Raw genomic sequence first — 21,590 nt, 5'->3', positions numbered from 1 at the left:
GTCTCTACTAAAATACAAAAAGTTAGCTGGGCGTAGTGGCGTATGCCTGTAATCCCAGCAACTAGGGATTGGCTGAGGCAGGAGAATTGCTTGAACCCAGGAGGCAGAGGGTGCAGTGAGCTGAGATTGCGCCATTGCACTCCAGCCTGGGTGACAAAGTGAGACTCCATCTCAAAAAAAAATTAATTAATTAATAATATTTTCCCTCCATAACCCTGTACTACAGAAGGACCAGGATCTCTAGTTCAATGGAAGTGGCTGACACCATCAAGACCTGTATCAGACAGAGCATGTGCTCTAAGACAACTCCTATTTTCTCGTGGCATGCATTCAACAGAAAGGAGGGAGAAACCAAAAGCAGTGTCTTCATTTCCCGTCATGTGTACATCTGTTCAGGCTCAGGATCACTGTGAATGGCCCAGCAGGCCCAGATAGTGGAAGTCATCAAGAGGATCTAAGCTTGGGAATCACAGAGCACTCGAGAAGCGTATTCTTTTTTTTTTTTTTTGAAACAGTCTCACTCTGTAGCCCAGGCTGGAATGCAGTGGTGTGATCTCAGCTCACTGCAACCTCCACCTCCCAAGTCCTGGTTCAAGCAATTCTCCTGCCTCAGCCTCCCAAGTAGCTGGAATTAGAGGCACGCACCACCACGCCCAGCTAAATTTTTTGTATTTTTAGTGGAGATGGGGTTTAACCATGTTGGCCAGGCTGGTCTTGAACTCCTGACCTCGTGATCTGCCCACCTCGGCCTCCCAAAGGGCTGGGATTACAGGCGTGAGCCACCACACCCGGCCAGAGAAGCTTATTCTTAAAATCGGACACACTCCCACTTCTGCTTGTTGATGTATAAAACAATTTTAGGTATTTCATATTATTTGCATCAATATAAAAGTTATTCCAGCAAAGCCGAGTATAAGACAAAGCTCTCAGAAAGCATGTGGCTCCTGCTCCTCTGTAATGCCAAGTCACTTACCTTAAGGGCACACATACATGTAGATTATGCTCTCACACAGTATTTATTTTGCAGCTGCTACTCTATGCCAGGTGTTTTGCTGCCCACAGGAAATACAGAGATAAAAGACAAAGACTTTGCCCTGGAGAAGCTCATGGTCCAACAGAGGAGAAAGACAAGTAAACCGAAAGCTATAATACCATAAACTGCTATGACAGGGACTGGGTACTGCAGTGATAAAAGGCCAAAGGGGTACCTAATCTGGGGCAGGAAATTGGGGAGAGAGTTAAAGAACACTTCCCAGAGGAGGTCACCTCGATGACTGAGCTGCATCCTGAAGGACAAACATGCCAGAGGCAGGCAGTCCAGGCCATGCATATGCTCTGGCTAAATCCCACTCACTGTTACTGTCTTCAGACTAGAATCCACTGTGCTTTATGATCACTTTCAACCCATTTACAACAAAATATCAGCATCCCACCACCTTGTGGATATGAAAGAAGGGAAAAAAGAATATGTATATATTTGCTTGTTTTTGTAAAGAGAAAAACAGATAAGCCAAAAATAAATTAAAATGATTACATATGAGAGTGGGTGGAAATGGGGTAAAAAGGATAGGGAATGGAAATGGAGTATTTATTTTTATACTTTTGATTATGAACCATATTGCATATTCAATATATAAATCAAAAAAGAAAAATCAAATATGAAAATGCAATATAAAGAGAAACAAATGGAGCTAGCTATATGTCAAATTCCTAATACAACCACAGAGAGAACAACTAACATTTGAACACAGTACTTAAACTGTAAACCCTTATCTGAGATACAGTCTACGGGCAGAAAGAACTACAAAGAAATGTTGACCTTTCCTTAGTAGATTTGCTGTTGGTAGCAATATTGATTCTGGAACTATTTTGTCCCCACCTTAAGCAAGTGATCAAATTTAACATCCCCAGTAACGGAAGCACCCATCATTAACGTGCCTCCTGATGTTAGGAACCTCCCATTGAACCATTTCATCTATGCAGTATTCGTGCCAAGATGTCTAACTTGAATCAAATCACACGGAGATAATCAGACAAATGAATTCTACAAGACAGCTGGATAAAATAAAGCAATCAGCCTGGATTCTTAAAAATAAAAAAAGAGTGGGAGCCTGTTCTAGATGAGAAGTGACTAAGGCGACATGACAACAAGATGAAATTATGTGATCATTGATTGGTTCCTGGATCAAAATATAGAAAATATAAAAAGGAAAACCACCACTAAAAAATAATCAAGGACTTATTGGGACAACTGGTTAAATTTTAAGGATGTAATAATAGTACTGTAGTGATGCAGAACAACTCTTTGTTTTAGGAAATACATACTAAAATACTTATGACTGTCACATCTACAATAACTCCAAATAGTCCAGCAAAAAACACAAACCAAGACATACATACATACACATCATATACCTACAAACATACACAGAAAGACTAAGAACAAGGGCAAGCATGCACTAAGGTGGTGAGTGTCTCTTACGCATGGTAATTTCAACAAAATGGTCATGTATTAGAGTTCATAGGACCTCAACCTTAATTTCAACAATTCTCCAGTGTCACTCACACACATTCGTTTTAAGTGAAACCAGCTTGAAAAGTGTCTGCAAAGGCTGATGGGTTTTAAAAGGCAAGAAGGAGGCCGGGCACAGTGGCTCATGCCTGTAATCCCAGCACTTTGGGAGGCCAATGCGGGTGGATCACCTGAGGTCAGGAGTTCGAGACCAGCCCGACCAACATGGAGAAACCCCGTCTCTACTAAAAATACAAAATTAGCCGGGCATGGTGTTGCACGCCTGTAATCCCAGCTACTCGGGAGGCTGAGGCAGGAGAATCACTTGAACCCGGGAGAAGGAGATCAGGCCACTGCACTCTAGCCTAGGCAACAAGAGCGAAACTCCATCTCAAATAAAAAAACAGACAAGAAGGAAAAAGATGCAAGGGGACAACAGAGTGTAGGAGGCTCACCACTATGAAACTGTCAGTATTTAACAATGATTTTTACGCCAGTGTTATTATTTTGTATTGTCTAATTAGAGAAAACATATGAAAGTATGGGTCAATGATTAGGATGAGATGCTTCCCTACAGACCAGGTTTAAGATTTAGGGATCAGTTTATAGGCCATTCAGATACTGACCTAATGCCAATTAAAAACATTCAATGACCATTCCACCCAAGGCTTTTTTTAAAAAAAAAAAAAAACTGTCATCCCCAGGTAAGCATCAGCTTTGGAGAATCACCCCAGCAGGGCCATCTCTAATTTAGTTGGAGGCATGAGATGTAGGCTCCAACTTTGAGAAAAGGAAAAACAAAGCAAATGTAGCCAGACTGCTAAGGAGGGAGGCCAAGCCTGGGGAACTATCCGCAAAGGCTCTAGCCAGCCCTTGCTCCTAGCACTTTGCTCCCATCCCTCTCAGAACAGATGGCCTTCTGGAAGTTCCCCAGCACCACAGCAGTTACATGTTTTGTTCATAACCCCTGTGAAACTAATAAGGTTTTTTTGTTTTGTTTTGTTTTGTTTTTGTTTTTTCTGAGACAGAGTCTTGCTGTGTCACCCAAGCTGGAGTGCAATGGTGCGATCTCGGCTCACTGCAACTTCAGCCTCCCAGGTTCAAGCACTTCTGCCTCAGCCTCCCGAGTAGCTGGAACTACAGGCACCCACCACACCATGCCTGGCTAATTTTTTGTACTTTTAGTAGAGATGGGGTTTCACCATGTTAGACAGGATAGTCTCAATCTCCTGACCTTGTGATCCACCCACCTCGGCCTCCCAATGTGCTGGGATTACAGGCGTCAGTCACTGTGCCCAGCCCTAATAAGGTTATTCTAAATAAATTAGCCATCCAGGAAAATCACAAAATGACTGGTCAAAAGCTGTACCGGCTAGGGCTCTCAGACATTCAATTTTTCAGCTAGGTCAGGAGTTGGAATTAAAAATTAAATGTAGGTCCACAGTTTATTCTGTTTCGGTTTCCCAAACAGAAAAATAAGTTAAACGATGAGAAAAATTTTTGTTTGGCCAGAAAGTAGGTTTAAAAAAGGAATAATGTCTTTACAATATTTTGTCCATTATTAATGTTTTCCAGTCCCAGGAGAAGACAACAGTAACTACTTTGGACAGGATGATAAATTCCTATCAAAGATGATGTCAAGATAGAACAAAAAAGGAATATATGTAACATAGTTATCATTTACTTAAAAGTAAACTTACCATCTGTTCCTGAACATCCCTCTTTGCCTGGGAAAATCCCTGTTGTAACTCTTCAAGTAAGATCTCGGATGCTTGCGCTCTTAGGACAAGTGCAGAGATCTTTAAAAAAACACATGCATAGAAATATAGTTAGGAAATTGGTTATTCTGAAACTAACTCTTCCATCTTCTAAGTATTTAGTGTCTGGAATTGACATTTTATTGGTTCATGGTAACCACTCACCACCATCCAACAGCTACGTGCACATCTGCTGTGTGCAAAGCCTTGGCCTTAGATAACACAAGGCAGTGCCAAAGCTCGAGTCACATGCAGCCACACAGTAACAGAGAGCATTCTATGGGTGTCTAGGCAGATATTAACTCATGTGACCTCGTTGGAGCTATGTTTGAAGATGTTTAAAAAAAAAATCAGGCTAGGTGCAGTGGCTTACACCTGTAATCCCAGCACTTTGGGAGGCTGAGGTGGGCAGATCACCTAAGGTCAGGAGTTCGAGGCCAGCCTGGCCTGCATGGTAAAACCCCATCTCTACTAAAAATTTAAAAAATTAGCTGGGCGTGGTGGCAGGCGCCTGTATTCCCAGCTACTCGGGAGGCTGAGGCAGGAGAATTGCTTGAACCTGGGAGGCAGAGGTTACAGTGAACCCAGAATGTGCCCTTACACTCCAGCCTGGGCGACAAGTGCAAAACTCTGTCTCGGGTTTCAAGAAAAAAAAAAGAAAATTTTATTTCACATAAATCAGTGTAGAATTTGGCACAAAAAATAGACAGACAAACTGAACAGAACATAGTTCTGAAACTAATCCACACAGAGCAATGGGGGAAAGGTGGATCTTTTCACCAAGTCATACAGAAACTGGCTATCCGTACTTAAAAAAAAAAAAGTTTTACCCTTATCTACACTGTGTGTGTGTGTGTGTGTGTATGTGTGTCTAAGTCACATTTTAGATATAAATGTGAATAAAGCCTCTATAATATAGGATATCTTCGTAACTCCATAGGAAAAGATTCCTTTTTAAAAAGGAGGAAAATCACAAACCATAAAGAAATGATTAACAAACTTCATTTTTTTTTATTCTTTGAGACGGAGTTTCGTTCTTGTTGCCCAGGCTGGAGCGATCTTGGCTCACGGCAACCTCCGCCTCCTGGGTTCAAGTGATTCTCCTGCCTCAGCCTCCCGAATGGCTGGAATTACAGGCATGCGCCAACACACTCAGCTAATTTTGTATTTTTAGTAGAGACAGGATTTCTCCATGTTGGTCAGGCTGGTCCTGAACTCCCGACCTCGGTCTCCCAAAGTGCTAGGATTACAGGCGTGAGCCACTGCGCCCACCCAAATTTGACATTATTAAGGACTTCTGTTCATGAAAAGACACCATTAACGAAGACATAAGCTACCGATGGGCTAGGTGCATGGCTCACGCCTTTAATCCTAGCACTTTGGGAGGCCAAAGCGAGTGGATCACTTGAGGTCAGGAGTTCAAGACCAGCCTGGTCAACAATGTGAAACCTACTAAAAATACAATAATTAGCCAGGTGTGGTGGTGAGTGCCTGGAATCCCAGCTACTCAGGAGGCTGAGGCAGGAAAACTGCTTGAACCCAGGAGACAGAGGTTGCAGTGAGCCGAGGTTGCGCCACTGTACTCCAGCCTGGGCGACAGAGATTCCATCTCAAAAACAAAAACAGCAAATACAAGCTACTGAGTAAAAGACATCTGCAATACTTATCAGCAAAAGATTCTAACAAGATTATATAAAGGACACCTAACAAATCAGTTTTTAAAGACCAAAAAAAAGTAAAATAAACAGACAACACAATAGAAAGATGAGGATAAGACTCGAGCAGGAATCTCTCACACACACAATACCCCAATGGCCAAGAAACATGAAAAATGCTAAATAACTTCAATGGTCATTAGAGAAATGCAAACTAAGCCACAATGAAATACCATTACACACCCACCGAAATGGCTGTAATTAAAATAACAAAATGACATTATTTCAAGACCTTGGAACCACAGGAACGCTCATACATTGCTGGTGGAGGTTAAACTGGTGTAACCACTCTGGAAAACTATTTGGCATTTTGAACGTTTGTACCCAAGCATTCCACCCCTAGTTACATATCCTGCAGAAACATGTCCACCACGCCCTACACAAAAATTTCAAAGGAACATTATTCATAGTATCCCAGAACTGGAAACAACTGAAATATCCATCAACATTAGTCTGGATAAATTGTGGTATATCCGTATAATGGTATGACTATTCAACAATGAAAATAAACTTACTCCATGCATCATGAGTAGGAATAATACACTGTTGAACGGTGGAAGACAGACGCAGAATAACACAGACTGTATGGCTTCATTTTCTAAAGTTGAAGCACAGGTTAATCTGATGGTGCTACAAGTTAGGACAGTGGCTGCCTGTCGGGAGGGAGCTGTAAGTGCGGGGAAAGTGAGGGCTTCTGGGGACTGGCTAATATTCTATTGCTTGATCTCAATGGTGGTTACGCAGATGTTGGTTCTGGTATGTTTGGTGTATCTGTACATGCTATTTTTTTTTTTCATGTTGCTATACTTTTACAGAGTTTAGAAGAAAATAATTAGTATCTTGGTCAGCAAGTTTCCAGTGCAGCAGGAAAACCTAACTAATACAAACTAAAAAGGAAAGGAGAATTAGAGCCTCCTGGCGTTTACTGACCAATTATTTCAAAAGTTATTCTTTAAAAATCTGTAGAACAGATATCACAGAATGATCAGTAAGAAATTGTTTTACCTGAAGGAAAATAAAACTGCCAAATCTTCAAGGCAGAAGAAACATGACTATATTTTTTGAATCTTTCATTTAAATAACCCAGTCATCCCTCATGGGCCACACCCTAAAAACCCTCCCTTACCTGGTGACTCGAGTCTTCGCTACTTTGCTTTATGAAGTCTTCCAGCTCCTGCTTATCTTTCATTGTCTTCTCTAACTGGTCATTAGCTTGCCTTAGCATCAGCTGTAGTTTTTTCACCTAGATCATTTTAAAAGTCAATTAGAAAGAAAAACCAGAATCCTTTTATAAATTTTTCAAAAAAAACTAACTGCAGAATTAAAAAATATATATATATGTCTTTTTCTGGGAAACACCATAGATTTTTTAATTCAGACAGAAATTAGATAAATGACCTCAAGAGACTACTGTACTGTGCTTTACACTCAAATCATTTTTCACACACGTCTCATCTGAAAACATCTACTTCTCCCCCAGACCCTCCAGGCCATGACACTGTTCCCCCTAACTAGAGTATGTATCCTCTGTCTCCGGGCTACAATCCACACTAACACCAGAAATTGTGAAAAAAGTGAAATAATATAATTTCCCTACTTAAAACTCTAAATGCCTCTCAAAGTCTTCAGGGTAAATTTTTTTTTTTTTTTTTTTTTTTGAGACAGTCTCTCACTCTGCAGTCTCGGCTCACTGCAACCTCCACCTCCTGGATTCAAGGGATTCTCCTGCCTCAGCCTCCCGAGTAGCTGGGATTACAGGCAGGCACCACCACACTCGGCTAATTTTGCATGTTTTAGTAGAGATGGGGTTTCTCCATGTTGGCCAGGCTGGTCTTGAACTCCCAACCTCAGGTGATCCGCCCACCTTGGTCTCTGAAAGTGCTGGAATTACAGGCGTGAGCCACCGCACCCAGCTTCATGGTAAAATTTTTATTTTTATTTATTTTTGAGATGGAGTCTTGCTCTGTTGCCCAGGCTGGAGTGTAGTGGCCGGATCTCAGCTCACTGCAAGCTCCGCCTCCCGGGTTCACACCATTCTCCTGCCTCAGCCTCCCGAGTAGCTGGGACTACAGGCGCCCGCCACCTCGCCTGGCTAGTTTTTTGTATTTTTTAGTAGAGATGGGGTTTCACCGGGTTAGCCAGGATGGTCTCAATCTCCTGACCTCGTGATCCACCCGTCTCGGCCTCCCAAAGTGCTGGGATTACAGGCTTGAGCCACCGCGCCCGGCCGCAGGGTAAAATTTAAATCTCTTCAGTCATCACCGCTCCCATCATGGTCTTTGTAGTTTACTCTCCCATTATTTTGTAACAGTCACCCCCTGTGCCCAGCCACATAACTACTCATACTTCCTAGAATACATCATTTTCTTTCCTAACTCTGTTCTTTGTACATCTTTTCTCTCCATGAACACCCTTTTCCCACTTCTTTTTCTGACTAATTTTTAGCCAGGCCTTAAAACAGTCTACTGAAATGTCTGTGAAAACCATTCCTACACCACACTGTCAGGGGCCAACTACATTAGTTTTGCAAATACCTTTAGAAATTAACCTTTGAAACATCTATGAGTAAAGCACACAGTATATGAAGGAACTCCATAGCAATGACATTTGAAAATATTAAACCATCATTCTAACCTGCTTAAAGTTATTCTGAAGACTAGGAATAATCTTCATAACAACCAAAGAACAATTTGGAAATACAAGGAAAAAGTATCTTTCTTACATATACTTTTACAAGCCTACTCTCATGAATTTCTACATTATTTCCTAAACGCTATCAAGGTACCCATAATTAAACACTGCGTGTGAAAAGGTACTGAAGATTTATCAATCTCAGCATACCAAATCTACCAAAGCTTTATTTCTGGGAACTTATTAACCTTAATTCAACAAATTTATGACAAGAAGTAAGCAATAAGCAATGAAGGACACACATTCTGATGAACATTCAGTTAAGCCTTTATTCTATTAGAGGCAACAATCAACCTTTTATCTCCCTGAGATCTCCACATCATAAAGTTACTTTCCATGTACATAAAATCACTTTTAGGCCTTAGACGGAAGGGGCAGGGGTAGAACAGATGAGGCAGTGTCCCTTTAAGAGCTGGGCTGGCCTGTGCAGATACACAAAAGCAGAGTCCTAGTGAGCTCCCACCGGAAAAGTAGCTGCCATTGCGTGTACCAGGTTATGTCATAACTTAACAAGATGGATACGCTTCATAATGTAAATGGGGCTGGGGGCGGAGGGGAGGCAATTAATTCTGCACCTCCAATGAAAACTACAATCGATACCCAGTTTGGCACATCCAGAAGAAACTCACCTGGTCTCTTGTTTCAGCCTCCTGAGTCTGAATTCCTTGTAACTGTTTTTCGTAATTGGAACACATATCACAACGTCTACCAAGTTTATTTCCAGCATTATGCACCTAAAGGGCACCAAAATTACGTCTTATCAGGCAAAACAAAATAAATCTACATCACACACTTGAGGTACACGTGCATAGTCTTACCAATGGTGCTCAGTTGAACATGAAGTTAACACTTTCTTCAGGGCCTTATGGCAAAAAGTTACAATATAGGGTCAGATTCTAAAACGTCAAACTCTCCAGTACAAGTATGACAGGACACATGGGACACAATTTATTGCCAAGAGGCACAAAACCTCACATCTGAGGACAACACAAAGCAAGTAAAAGGTACCATACCGTAGTACTCACAGTTTAATACTAACCCACCAATGGGAAGGAAAAACAAATAAAAACAGTGCCAAGTCACCGTTTCACCAGCTCCAAGTATAAAATAGGTATGAAACTAGTAAATAGCACCTTCGCACATGTTTTACGTAAGACCAACGAGAGTCATTTCTTTCAGGCCTCAGTAAGTTGTTCCACTTACTGACACATGGCTTCCTTAAAGGGAAGCAGCCCTCAGTCAAGGAAAGCCCCAGGAGTCAGGTTTTGCAACTAAGTCGAAGGGAACACTTGAGCAACTCACTTTATCTTTCCCAGCCAAGTTTTCTCACCTGTAAATTGGGGATAACCATGCCCCACTTGCCTCATTATAATCATAAAGCTTAAAGAGATCAGGTGTGTGAAAGGCCTTTGTAATCCATAAAGCATTAGGCAACTATCTAAGGGTTTATCTCCTAATCTTACCTGTAAATTTACAAATTCTCTAAGAAGGAAAATCGACTTCATTAAAGATTGGCTTCTTTTCTCTCCCATATTCCCAACCCCTCCTTAAACCCGCTCTCAGCATCAATAGCAGACAGGCAATTGCGCTTTCCATCTAAAGGAAAGATGAAAGCCTGAATCCTGGAATACACTGAGATTACAGAAAACTGCAAAGCGAACCAAATTCAGGTTGCGCTAACTTAAATTCAGCAGTGCTAGTCAGGCAGATCGCTCCAACCTGAGAGTTGTGAGTTCAGGTGAGGAAGTTCACATTCACTGTGATTAGCTAGCTAGCTCCTTTCTCTGTCACAATTACCTGGAATAGCCGAAGCGGACCATGACAAGAGTCAGGTGACACAGGTTAACATCCACTTGCTGGCAACATGTGCCTGCACTGACTCCAGGAACCATCTGCTGAATGAACAATAAATCCCAGAGCTTCCCACTGTGCCTCAGTGTGAGCAAGAGGAAAAACGTGAAAAAGGTAACTCACCTCTTTCTGCAAGAGATTCCATTCTGTCTCACTAACTAAACGATAACCACTGGGGGACACGTACGCACTCTCCATGCCCTGGGTAACGCTGGAGAGGAGGGACGCCGTCTCTTCTTGTTCTGGTGTCATCGCCTTGATTGCTCTCTCCTGATCTTTGGTTAACATAAACCCACTTGGCATCTGGAGCGACCCAAGGGATGCAGTATCAAAGTTCTCAGACACTGAATCTGCTCCTACCAGTGGTCCAAAATCTGACTCGTCCAGGTTTCCAGCAGATTTTGCTTTGTAGTTATAGCCTAAAGCTTTGGATTGCAATGAGCCCGAAGTTCCCAAGCTGTCTGTAGACTGTGCTCTCCTGAGTCCATCTTTAAACATGTCATTGTCCGATTTACTGAAAGGATCTCCAGCTGGCAACAATAAGTCTGCATCTAAGGAATGCACTGAACCATGGGTGCTATCTAAATGCTCCTGAAATATGAAAATATATATTGCCAAGTTAGACAATTCTCTGCATTTTTAAATACAAAAAAAACAATAAATGTATTCCACCACTTGCCACACGTGATAATCATTAATGTGCTACCTTCATAGACTCATTGAACAAACATTATTAAGTGTCATTTCTACATGCCGGACACGAAACCAGGCCCTCAGGATACAACTGTGAGCAAGACGTAATCCCTGACCTAGAGATACACACAGCTTCAAAAACACAAGGTAAGTAAGCAGACTGTTACAATACTGTGATAAAAGGATGGGCTAGAGCTGTGTGCTGAATGCTCTGGTAGCTCAAAGAGCTCCCAAATACAAAGAGCTGGGGAAGGTCACCTGCTTCCCCAGTGTTGTGTATGTCAAGCGTGAGGTGCCTATCGTATATCCAAGTAGAGATGTACCCTTAATAGAGGGACACAGAAGTCTTTCAACAGAGACTTGGGAGTAACTATCGTATAATGGTATTTAAAGTCACAGCAGCAAACCAGAACACCTAGGATGAATGTGTAGGAAAAGAGGGCCAAGGGCAGAACCCTGAGAAAGACTAACATTTTGGGGATGAGCAAAGGAGAGGACAGAGTAGTAGGAAGGAAATGACGAGAATGTGGTATTTTCTTTCTTTCTTTCTTTTTTTTTTTTTTTGTTTTTTTGAGATGGAGTCTTGCTTTGTCGCCCAGGCTGGAGTTCAGTGGCAAGATCTCAGCTCACTGCAAGCTCCACCTCCCGGGTTTACGCCATTCTCCTGCCTCAGCCTCCTGAGTAGCTGAGACTACAGGTGCCCGCCACCTCGCCCGGCTAATTTTTTGTATTTTTAGTAGAGACAGGGTTTCACCGTGTTGGCCAGGATGGTCTCGATCTCCTGACCTTGTGATCTACCTGCCTTGGCCTCCCAAAGTGCTGGGATTACAGGCGTGAGCCACCGCGCCCGGCCCAATAATGTGTTATTTGCAAGCAAGGTGTAATCAACATGTTCAATGTTGTATACTATGCGAAAGGAGATGCAAAATGTCACATATTATGTAAGTCCGTCTATTGAAAATGTCCAGAACAAGTAAATCCATAGAGACATAAAGCAGATTAGTGGTTGCTAGAGGCTAGCGGGGGAAGGGAAAATGGGGAGTGACTCTAATGGGTATGAGGTCTCCTTTGGGAGTGATAAAAATGTTTTCAGGCTGGGCGCGGTGGCTCAAGCCTGTAATCCCAGCACTTTGGGAGGCCGAGACGGGTGGATCACGAGGTCAGGAGATCGAGACCATCCTGGCTAACCCGGTGAAACCCCGTCTCTACTAAAAAATACAAAAAACTAGCCGGGCGAGGTGGCGGGCGCCTGTGGTCCCAGCTACTCGGGAGGCTGAGGCAGGAGAATGGCATAAACCCGGGAGGCGGAGCTTGCAGTGAGCTGAGATCCGGCCACTGCACTCCAGCCTGGGCGAAAGAGCGGGACTCCGTCTCAAAAAAAAAAAAAAAAAAGTTTTCAAACTAAAAACATTTGTGTATATATGCAATATCACTGAACTATACACTTTAAATTTTATGTTATATGAATTTCATCTCAATTTTTAAACAGCACATTCCCGAAGGCAAAGCAAATCAGTGCCGTTACATGAAGCAGCTGCACAGTTAGCGGGGAAATAAGACAAATTATTTAAAGAAAAATGTAACAAGTTTTCTTTCCAACTGAATTTATTCCATTTAAATGACAATATTGTAAGATAATATCCTTTCCACGTTTTGTTGTTAGATGCCCTTTTTTAAATGAACCAGAGGAGACTGTGGAATACAGTTGTTACTGGCAAGTGCATGTAACCAATTTTTAAAAATGTTTTAAAAATATTCTTGGTGTAATAAAAAGGTGACAAATTTTGAATTAATGCCTCCATTTCTTTCCTTTTAAAGACTTTTACTCATCTGAGGGCCAGGCACAGTGGCTCAAGCCTGTAATCCCAGCCCTTTGGGAGGCCGGGGTGGGCAGATCATGAGGTCAGGAGATCGAGACCATCCTGGCTAACACGGTGAAACCCCGTCTCTACTAAAAATACAAAAAATTTGCCGGGCGTGATGGCGGCGCCTGTGGTCCCAGCTACTCGGGAGACTGAGGCAGGAGAATGGCATGAACCCAAGAGGTGGAGCTTGCAGTGAGCCGAGATCGCGCCACTGCACTCCAGTCTGGGTGACAGAGTGAGACACCGTCTCAAAAAAAAAAAAAAATTTTTTTTTTTTACTCATCTGAAACTGCAATGGCTAAGAACACAAATCTCATATATATTAAGCTTACTATGGCAAAGATCCCAAGTAAGTATCCTAATAAAAACTGGGATAAGCCATTCTGTCAGTTTACAAATAAACCTAACACGCACTGCTATGTATGACATACAGCGCTGCTGTGATACTGAAGAGGGAAGGGGCTAGGGACAGAACAGCTGTGAGGGCCATTTGAAAAACATCAGACTACAGGCCTGGTGCAGTAGCTCGTGCCTATAAATCCAACACTTTGGGAGGCTGAGGTGGGAGGATAGGTTGAGCCCAGGAGTAAAAGACCAGCCTGGGCAACATAGGGGGACCTCCTTTCTACAAAAAAATTTAAAAATTAGCCAGGCATAGTAGCACATGCCTGTAGTCTCAGCTGCTCAGGAGGCTGAGGCAGGAGGATTGCTTGAGCCTAGGAGATCAAGGCTGTAGTGAGCTGTGATGGTGCCACTATACTCTAGCCAGCCTGGGTAGCAAGAATGAGACCCTGTCTCAAAAAACACAAAACAAAAAACGCCACATCAGACTACGACATTGGCAATAATATCTTTAAAATGTTTACATTCTTGAATTCAGCATGTTTTTTTTTTTTTTTTTGGTTTTGGTTTTGTTTTGTTTTTGTTTTCTTTTTTCCTGGAGGCAGAGTCTCGCTCTGTCACCCAGGCTGGAATGCAGTGGCGCAATCTCGGCCCATTGCAGCCTCCACCTCCTGGGCTCAAGGGATTCTCGTGCCTCAGCCACAGTGAGTAGCTGGACTACAGGCGCCAGACACCGCACATGGCTAATTTCTGTATTTTTAGTAGAGACGGGTTTCATCATGTTGGCCGGGCTGGTCTCAAACTCCTGGCCTCAAGTGATCCGCCTGCCTCAGCGTCCAAAAAAGTGCTGCAATTACACTTGTGAGCCACTGTGCCCAGCCAGGCAGTTCTTTTCCTAAGAACTTATACTAAAAATAAAATGATATAAAATAAAATAAAATCAGATGCATCCATGATTTTTGTACAGGAAAAATTATATATAACATTATAACATTACTTATAATAATGAAAAATTGGATAGTAGTAAAAAGTGGAACCAACTTGACTATCAGTGTGTTAATCACACTTTTCATTTTCTATATTTCATGATGTCTTGATTTACTGGAGGCCTTGCTGGCATGAAGAAACTGCGTCCCAGGACTAGCTAATTTCTAGAGATAATAAACAACTCATCTGACTGTAAACACGCCTTTCATACACAAACCATATCCCAAACCCATATCCCCAAACACCTCCCTTACCTAAATCACACACCGAGCCAGTATTTCCCCTGCCCAAAATCAACCCAGGGCCAGTTCCAAACAGCTAAGAACAGACCCTATACCCCAAAGGCTGCCAGAATTAATTACTAGCCAGTCCTAAACTTTCTGCTCTGCTCCACTTTGCTTTTCCCAGAAACCCACAATGATAGCTATGGCCCATGCTTTTCTCTCGCTCCTGCTCCTGCCTCCTGACCAGCTCTGGTACTTCCCTGCTGTGGCCATGCATGGTGTGCTGGGCCTCTGCTTCTAGGAGAACTGTGAGTAACACAAAACTTCTTTCAGTGACATTGACCTCCCTATGTCATCACTCACTCACCATTATAAATTAAATTAAAAACCAGGCACAAGCTGGACACCGTGGCTCACACCTGTAATCCCAGCACTTTGGGAGGCCAAGGTGGGCAAATCACTTGAGGCCAGAAGTTCGAGACCAGCCTGGTCAACATGGTGAAACCCCATCTCTACTAAAAATACAAAAATTAGCCTGGCGTGGTGGTGCACTCCTGTAATCCCAGCTACTCAGGAGGCTGAGGCAGTAGAATTGCTTGGAACCCAGGAGGCAGAGGTTGTAGTGAGCTGAGATCATGCCACTACACTCCAGCCTGGGTGAGAGTGAGAACCTGTCTCAAATTTTTGAAAAAAGTACAAATAGAAACACATATGTTCCAGCCTGGGCAACATGTTGAAACACTGTCTCTACAAAAAATTAGTTGGGCAGGATGGCGGACGCCTGTAGTCCCAGCTACTCAGGATGATGAGGCAGGAGGATTGCTTGAGCCCAGGAGGTCAAGGCTGCAGTGACCTGAGATTGCGCCACTGCACTCCAGCCAGGGTGAGAGTGAGACCCTTTCTCAAATTAAAAAAAAAAAAGAAAGAAAGAAAGAAACATATATGTTAACATATATATTATCTCTGGAAAAGAAAATAAGAAAAGCAAGAAAGAGATATGTACCAAAATATTAGTTGTGACCTCTGGGTAGGATGATCTAACAGTTATTTTTATTTTGTATGGCGTTTCCGATACTTCCCAAATCTTCCATAATGAACATTTTGTGTAGAGAAAAGCGCATTATAAGCATCAGGTTAAAGAAAATGTGAGGTCTACAAATTTCAAATATCTTTAGCCATAAATCTAACTCTCTTATAAAGCATCTGATTAACATTTTTGTGTGAGACAGGGTCTCACTGTCATCCATGCTGGAGTGCAGGGGCGAAATCTCAGCTCACTGCAACCTCCACCTCCTGGGTTCAAACGATTCTCATGCCTCAGTCACCTGAGTAGCTGGGATTACAGGCATATGCAACCTCACCCAGCTAATCTGTGTATTTTTAGTAGAGATAGGGTTTCATCATGTTAGCCAGCTTCAGATTAACTCTAAACCAAGAGCTGTGTCATTATTCTCAATAAAAAACAATTATATTCAACATTCAAATTGCAAAACACCAGCTCTGAAAGTCTACAGATCGTTAAGAGAGAATCAAAAATAAAAATGCTTCTCTGTAAATCACAAAAAATGTCCCTTGTTTCCCGTTTCCCCGCTTTTCAGACATTCCTGGATAGATTACCGCATGATGAAAACACTATGTAATCGTTGGCTGTACCCAAAACTTGAGACATTCTCTTGGGAGTCTAAGTATTTTTAAAATGCACAGCAGAATTAGACCAAGTGGTTCCCAGTCTATGTCCCAGAACAAAGAATGAACAAAACAACTACAATCTACAGCACTTTTCAGTGTCTACGAAAATTTTTTTAAAGTTTTTCTTAAACCTCAAACAATCCACAAGCATGGGCATATAAACCACCAGGAGGGAGATTACGTATGGCTCAAAGTAAATCTGCAGAGTAAACAGAAGCAGGATACCCCTGAAAGTAAAGACAAGATCCGTATCCAATTTAACTGCAATTCATTCACCAGGCCAGGAAAGGAGGTGTAGCAGGGAGTGAGCGTGATTCTAAGCCGCAGGGACGGGGCAGTGAGCGTGAACAGTAAGTGCACAGGTCTGGGTACAGAGAACTGGAGAGCCGTGAGTGAGGCCGGAAGGGCCATTTAACTGTGAACGCCCTTGTATGCCATGCTAGGGATCTTGGGGGATTTTTGTTTTCATCCTCAAGGCAATAAGAGAAGCATTTCCTTCACTGATAACAAGATAACCAGCACGAGCTTTGAAAGATGAGCAGAAGGATTTCAATACTCAGAAAGGCAATGGGAGGAAAGTACTCTGAATGAAGGCAGCAACAGACCAGGGGGGAGTACAGCCCAAGATGACAGCCAACATGGCTAAAATGTAATCCAGATGATGAAGGGCCTTACCTGTCCGAGTGAAGAATGTGTACTTAATTATATAGGTAAGGGGAGTCAATGGTAGTTATTGAGTAGGGGAGTGGCCTGACTCAGCTGCACTTAAGAAAATGAATTTGACAGTAATGCTGAGGGTGCGATGGAATGGGACAAGTTGAGACAGGAAACCCAATGAGAAGGCCCTTGCCACACTGTGGGTGAGAGGTGCCAAGGCCACAGAACACCTAACACTTCCAGGTCCCTCTACTCTACCCATTCCTAGTACCTGACACGTTTTACCCTGTGGTGTTGCAATCTGCCAAACCTCACCCACTGCCATCAGGGATGAAAACCTAACAGTGGTTAATATTCATATATATGCTACAGGGAGTTAAGCATTTCAGCGCTTCAGATAATCTCTTTTAAACAAAAAAGACAAGTATTAGCAATATGTACTATTCACATCAAAAAAGATTTTGCAGACATTATTTAGAGGTTTATTTTAATGCATTAAATTTGGGAAATACTGGGAAAAAGAACATCTAATTATTTCAGACAGTGAATGAAGCTACAACATGTGTCAAACAGTGCTACCTATAATGCCATAAAAACAACTGAAAATAAATACTGTCATTTTTATCTAACTTTCACTTAGTTAGATAAAATGCACTTCTCACTTCTCATATGGACAATGTAATTAACTGATGTATGAGTAAGCTAAAATTGTTGACATTGTGTATATAATGACTTTAATTATAGACTCACTATACCTCTTCATTTGATAACTGGGCTGAAGATTCTTCTTGAGCTAAAGCACACACTACTGGTATTTTTATTTCTTCCTCAGCATCTGTTTTTTTGTGATCCTTTCTCTTATTGAGTCTCTGTTGTTCATCATCCTCCTAAAAGTTAGGAAGAAAAAAACATATATATGACCCAAGTAACCTACTTACTAAGTGACATAGTTCTTTAACCATTCAAAACAAATAAGAAAGAACAGAGCATTATGATACAAGAAAACTGGCACTTACGCTTCTTTGTTTGTAATCCCATATAAGGGCCTCTGGAAATGACAAAATATTTTAATACTATAAGCACAAACTAAGAACCCTGGTATAAAGAAGAAATCAGGAAGCAGCTTCCAAGAAAAGTATACTGCATAAAGTAAGCCAAAACAAAAGAAAGCAAAACCGACTCTTCAAATGATCCATGAAAAAAAAATTTTTTTTTACACAGAACATTCCTTGTGATTACTGCAGAAAATAAATACGAAAAAGTCTGTTTTTGAGACAAGGTCTTGCTCTGACACTCAGGCTGGAATGCAGTGGTGCAAACATGGTTCACTGCAGCCTCGATCTCCTGGGCTCAAGCAATTCTCCCACCTCATCCTCTCGTATAGCTGGGATCATAGGCATGTGCCATCACGACTGCCTAATTTTTGTATCTTTTGTAGAGACAGGGTTTCACTTTGTTGCCAAGGCTGGTCTTGAACTCCTGGACTCAAGCAATCCTCCTGCCTCGGCCTCTCGTGTAGCCAGGATCAGAGGCATGCACCACCATGCCTGGCTAACTTTTTGGTTTTTTTGTATAGATGGGATCTCACGCCATTGTCCTGGCTGGTCTCAAACTCCCAGGCTCAAGCGATCCTCCCGACCTTGGCCTCTCAAAGCGTTGGGAATACAGGCATGAGACACCACACCCCTCCCAAGAAAGTTTTTATAATGTTACACATCCATTAGAAACATTAACAAATGTATATGAATACAAAAGGAATGATTAAAGTTGATAGAATAACTCACTCAACAAAGATGAGTGAGATACCTTATACCTTCAGTGTACCCTAAAACAGCCTAGTGAGGAGAGACAAACACTTACAATACAAGTATGTACAAGGTTATAAAGAAGGAGGAAAAGCAATGACTGATTTCATCTGAAGGAACCAGCAAAGGGGGCCCAAAGGAGGTAACACTTCAGCTGAACCTTGAAAGATCAGTAAGGTAAGTTTGCCAGTTGCATGAGAAGAGACAATTAAGGGTTCCAGGGAGAAAGGAAGCACATACAAAAGACAGAAACGTGGAAAAGCAGGCCTGTGGGGGAATTCTGTGTAATTTTATATGGATGAAAAATGGGCAGGCACAGGAGAAGTAAAAAACATGGAGAAAGAGGTAGTAAGCACTTAGACTCTGGAATCAGAGATTGTTCAAGCCTCAGATGGGTCATACATAACCTCTCAGCCTGTTCACTATTCTAGAACACAGGAACTGTATAACTGTAGTCCCTACCACTTACAGAGAGTTTTTTGCTTTTTTTTTTTTTTTGATAGGCACTTGAGATAAAGATTTATACATAAACCCTAACACAATGCTAGCACATAGTAAGAGCTCAATAAATGTTCAAAAGTTTTAAATGATCATCTTAGTAAAGTTTAGACTCTTTTTGTTTTCGTTTTTTTTGAGACAGAGTCTCACTCTGTCACCCATGCTGGAGGGCAGGATGCGATCTCAGCTCACTGCAACCTCCGCCTCCCAGGTTCAAGTGATTCTCCTGCCTCAGCTTCCCAAGTAGCTGGGACTACAGGTACGTGCCACCACACCCAGCTAATTTTTATACTTTTAGTAAAGACAGGGTTTCGTCACGTTGACCAGGCTGGTCTCAAACTCCTGACCTGAGGTGATCCACCCGCCTTGGACTCCCAAAGTGCTGGGATTACAGATGTGAGCCACCACACCCGGTCACATTTAGACTCTCTTAATGGGCAGCAGGGGAGGCAGGGTAAGATCTGTACTTTAGAATCTAAATCCTTATGTCAGGGGGTCGTGGTGGCTCACGCCTGTAATCCCAGTACTTTGGGAGGCCGAGACGGGCAGATCACTTGAGGTCAGGAGTTTGAGACCAGCCTGGGCAACATGGTGAAACACTGTCTCTACTAAAAATACAAAAATTAGCCAGGCATGGTGGCGCACACCTGTAGTCCCAGCTACTTGGGCAGCTGAGACAGAAGAATGACTTGAGCCCAGGAAGCGGAGGTTGCAGTGAGCCAAGATTGTGCCACTGCACTCCAGCCTGGGTGATTGGAGTGAAACCCTGTCTCAAAAAAAAAAAAAAAAAAAAAATCCTTACGTTGGCTTTGACTACATGCAAGACGAATGAGTCCAAATTAAGACACAAAAAGGAAATTTAAAAAAGAACATACCATGCTCATGGATAGGCAGAATCAATATTGTGAAAATGGCCATACTGCCCAAGGTAATTTATAGATTCAATGCCATCCCCATCAAGCTACCAATGAGTTTCTTCACCGAATTGGAAAAAACTGCTTTAAAGTTCATATGGAACCAAAAAAGAGCCCGTATTGCCAAGACAATCCTAAGTCAAAAGGACAAAGCCGGAGGCGTCACGCTACCTGACTTCAAACTATACTACAAGGCTACAGTGACCAAAACAGCATGGTACTGGTACCAAAACAGAGATATAGACCAATGGAACAGAACGGAGCCTTCAGAAATAATGCCACACATCTACAACCATCTGATCTTTGACAAACCTGACAAAAACAAGAAATGGGGAAAGGATTCCCTATTTAATAAATGGTGCTGGGAAAATTGGCTAGCCATAAGTAGAAAGCTGAAACTGGATCCTTTCCTTACTCCTTATACGAAGATTAATTCAAGATGGATTAGAGACTTAAATGTTAGACCTAATACCATAAAAACCCTAGAAGAAAATCTAGGTAGTACCATTCAGGACATAGGCATGGGCAAGGACTTCATGTCTAAAACACCAAAAGCAACGGCAGCAAAAGCCAAAATTGACAAATGGGATCTCATTAAACTAAAGAGCTTCTGCACAGCAAAAGAAACTACCATCAGAGTGAACAGGCAACCTACAGAATGGGAGAAAATTTTTGCAATCTACTCATCTGACAAAGGGCTAATTTCCAGAATCTACAAAGAACTCAAACAAATATACAAGAAAAAAACAAACAACCCCATCCAAAAGTGGGGAAAGGATATGAACAGACATTTCTCAAAAGAAGACATTCATACAGCCAACAGACACATGAAAAAATGCTCATCATCACTGGCCATCAGAGAAATGCAAATCAAAACCACAATGAGATACCATCTCACACCAGTTAGAATGGCAATCATTAAAAAAATCAGGAAACAATAGGTGTTGGAGAGGATGTGGAGAAATAGGAACACTTTTACACTGTTGGTGGGATTGTAAACTAGTTCAACCATTATGGAAAACAGTATGGCGATTCCTCAAGGACCTAGAACTAGATGTACCATATGACCCAGCCATCCCACTACTGGGTATATACCCAAAGGATTATAAATTATGCTACTACAAAGACACATGCACACGTATGTTTATTGCGGCACTATTCACAATAGCAAAGACTTGGAATCAACCCAAATGTCCATCAGTGACAGACTGGATTAAGAAAATGTGGCACATATACACCATGGAATACTATGCAGCCATAAAAAAGGATGAGTTTGCGTCCTTTGTAGAGACATGGATGCAGCTGGAAACCATCATTCTTAGCAAATTATCACAAGAAGAGAAAACCAAACACCGCATGTTCTCACTCATAGGTGGGAACTGAACAATGA

General features: G+C 42.1%; 1 protein-coding gene across 4 annotated transcripts in view; it reads right to left on the bottom strand.

Moving 5' to 3' along the window:
- The window catches only part of RABEP1 (rabaptin, RAB GTPase binding effector protein 1), a 115,958-nt gene that overhangs the window by 11,849 nt on the left and 82,519 nt on the right, over positions 1-21,590 (bottom strand). For all 4 annotated transcript variants that reach the window (XM_023184544.1, XM_023184545.1, XM_023184543.1 and 1 more), the window contains 5 exons: positions 17,739-17,870; positions 10,650-11,117; positions 9,305-9,409; positions 7,111-7,227; positions 4,213-4,311 (listed from right to left, as the gene is read on the bottom strand). In XM_023184544.1, the coding sequence (XP_023040312.1) occupies positions 4,213-4,311; positions 7,111-7,227; positions 9,305-9,409; positions 10,650-11,117; positions 17,739-17,870 (921 nt within the window). The remainder of the gene's footprint in view (positions 1-4,212; positions 4,312-7,110; positions 7,228-9,304; positions 9,410-10,649; positions 11,118-17,738; positions 17,871-21,590) is intronic.

Source organism: Piliocolobus tephrosceles, chromosome 16 (assembly GCF_002776525.5).
Source record: "Piliocolobus tephrosceles isolate RC106 chromosome 16, ASM277652v3, whole genome shotgun sequence".
In the NCBI taxonomy this organism is placed as follows: domain Eukaryota; kingdom Metazoa; phylum Chordata; class Mammalia; order Primates; family Cercopithecidae; genus Piliocolobus; species Piliocolobus tephrosceles.
This window is presented reverse-complemented; position numbering and strand designations above follow the sequence as displayed.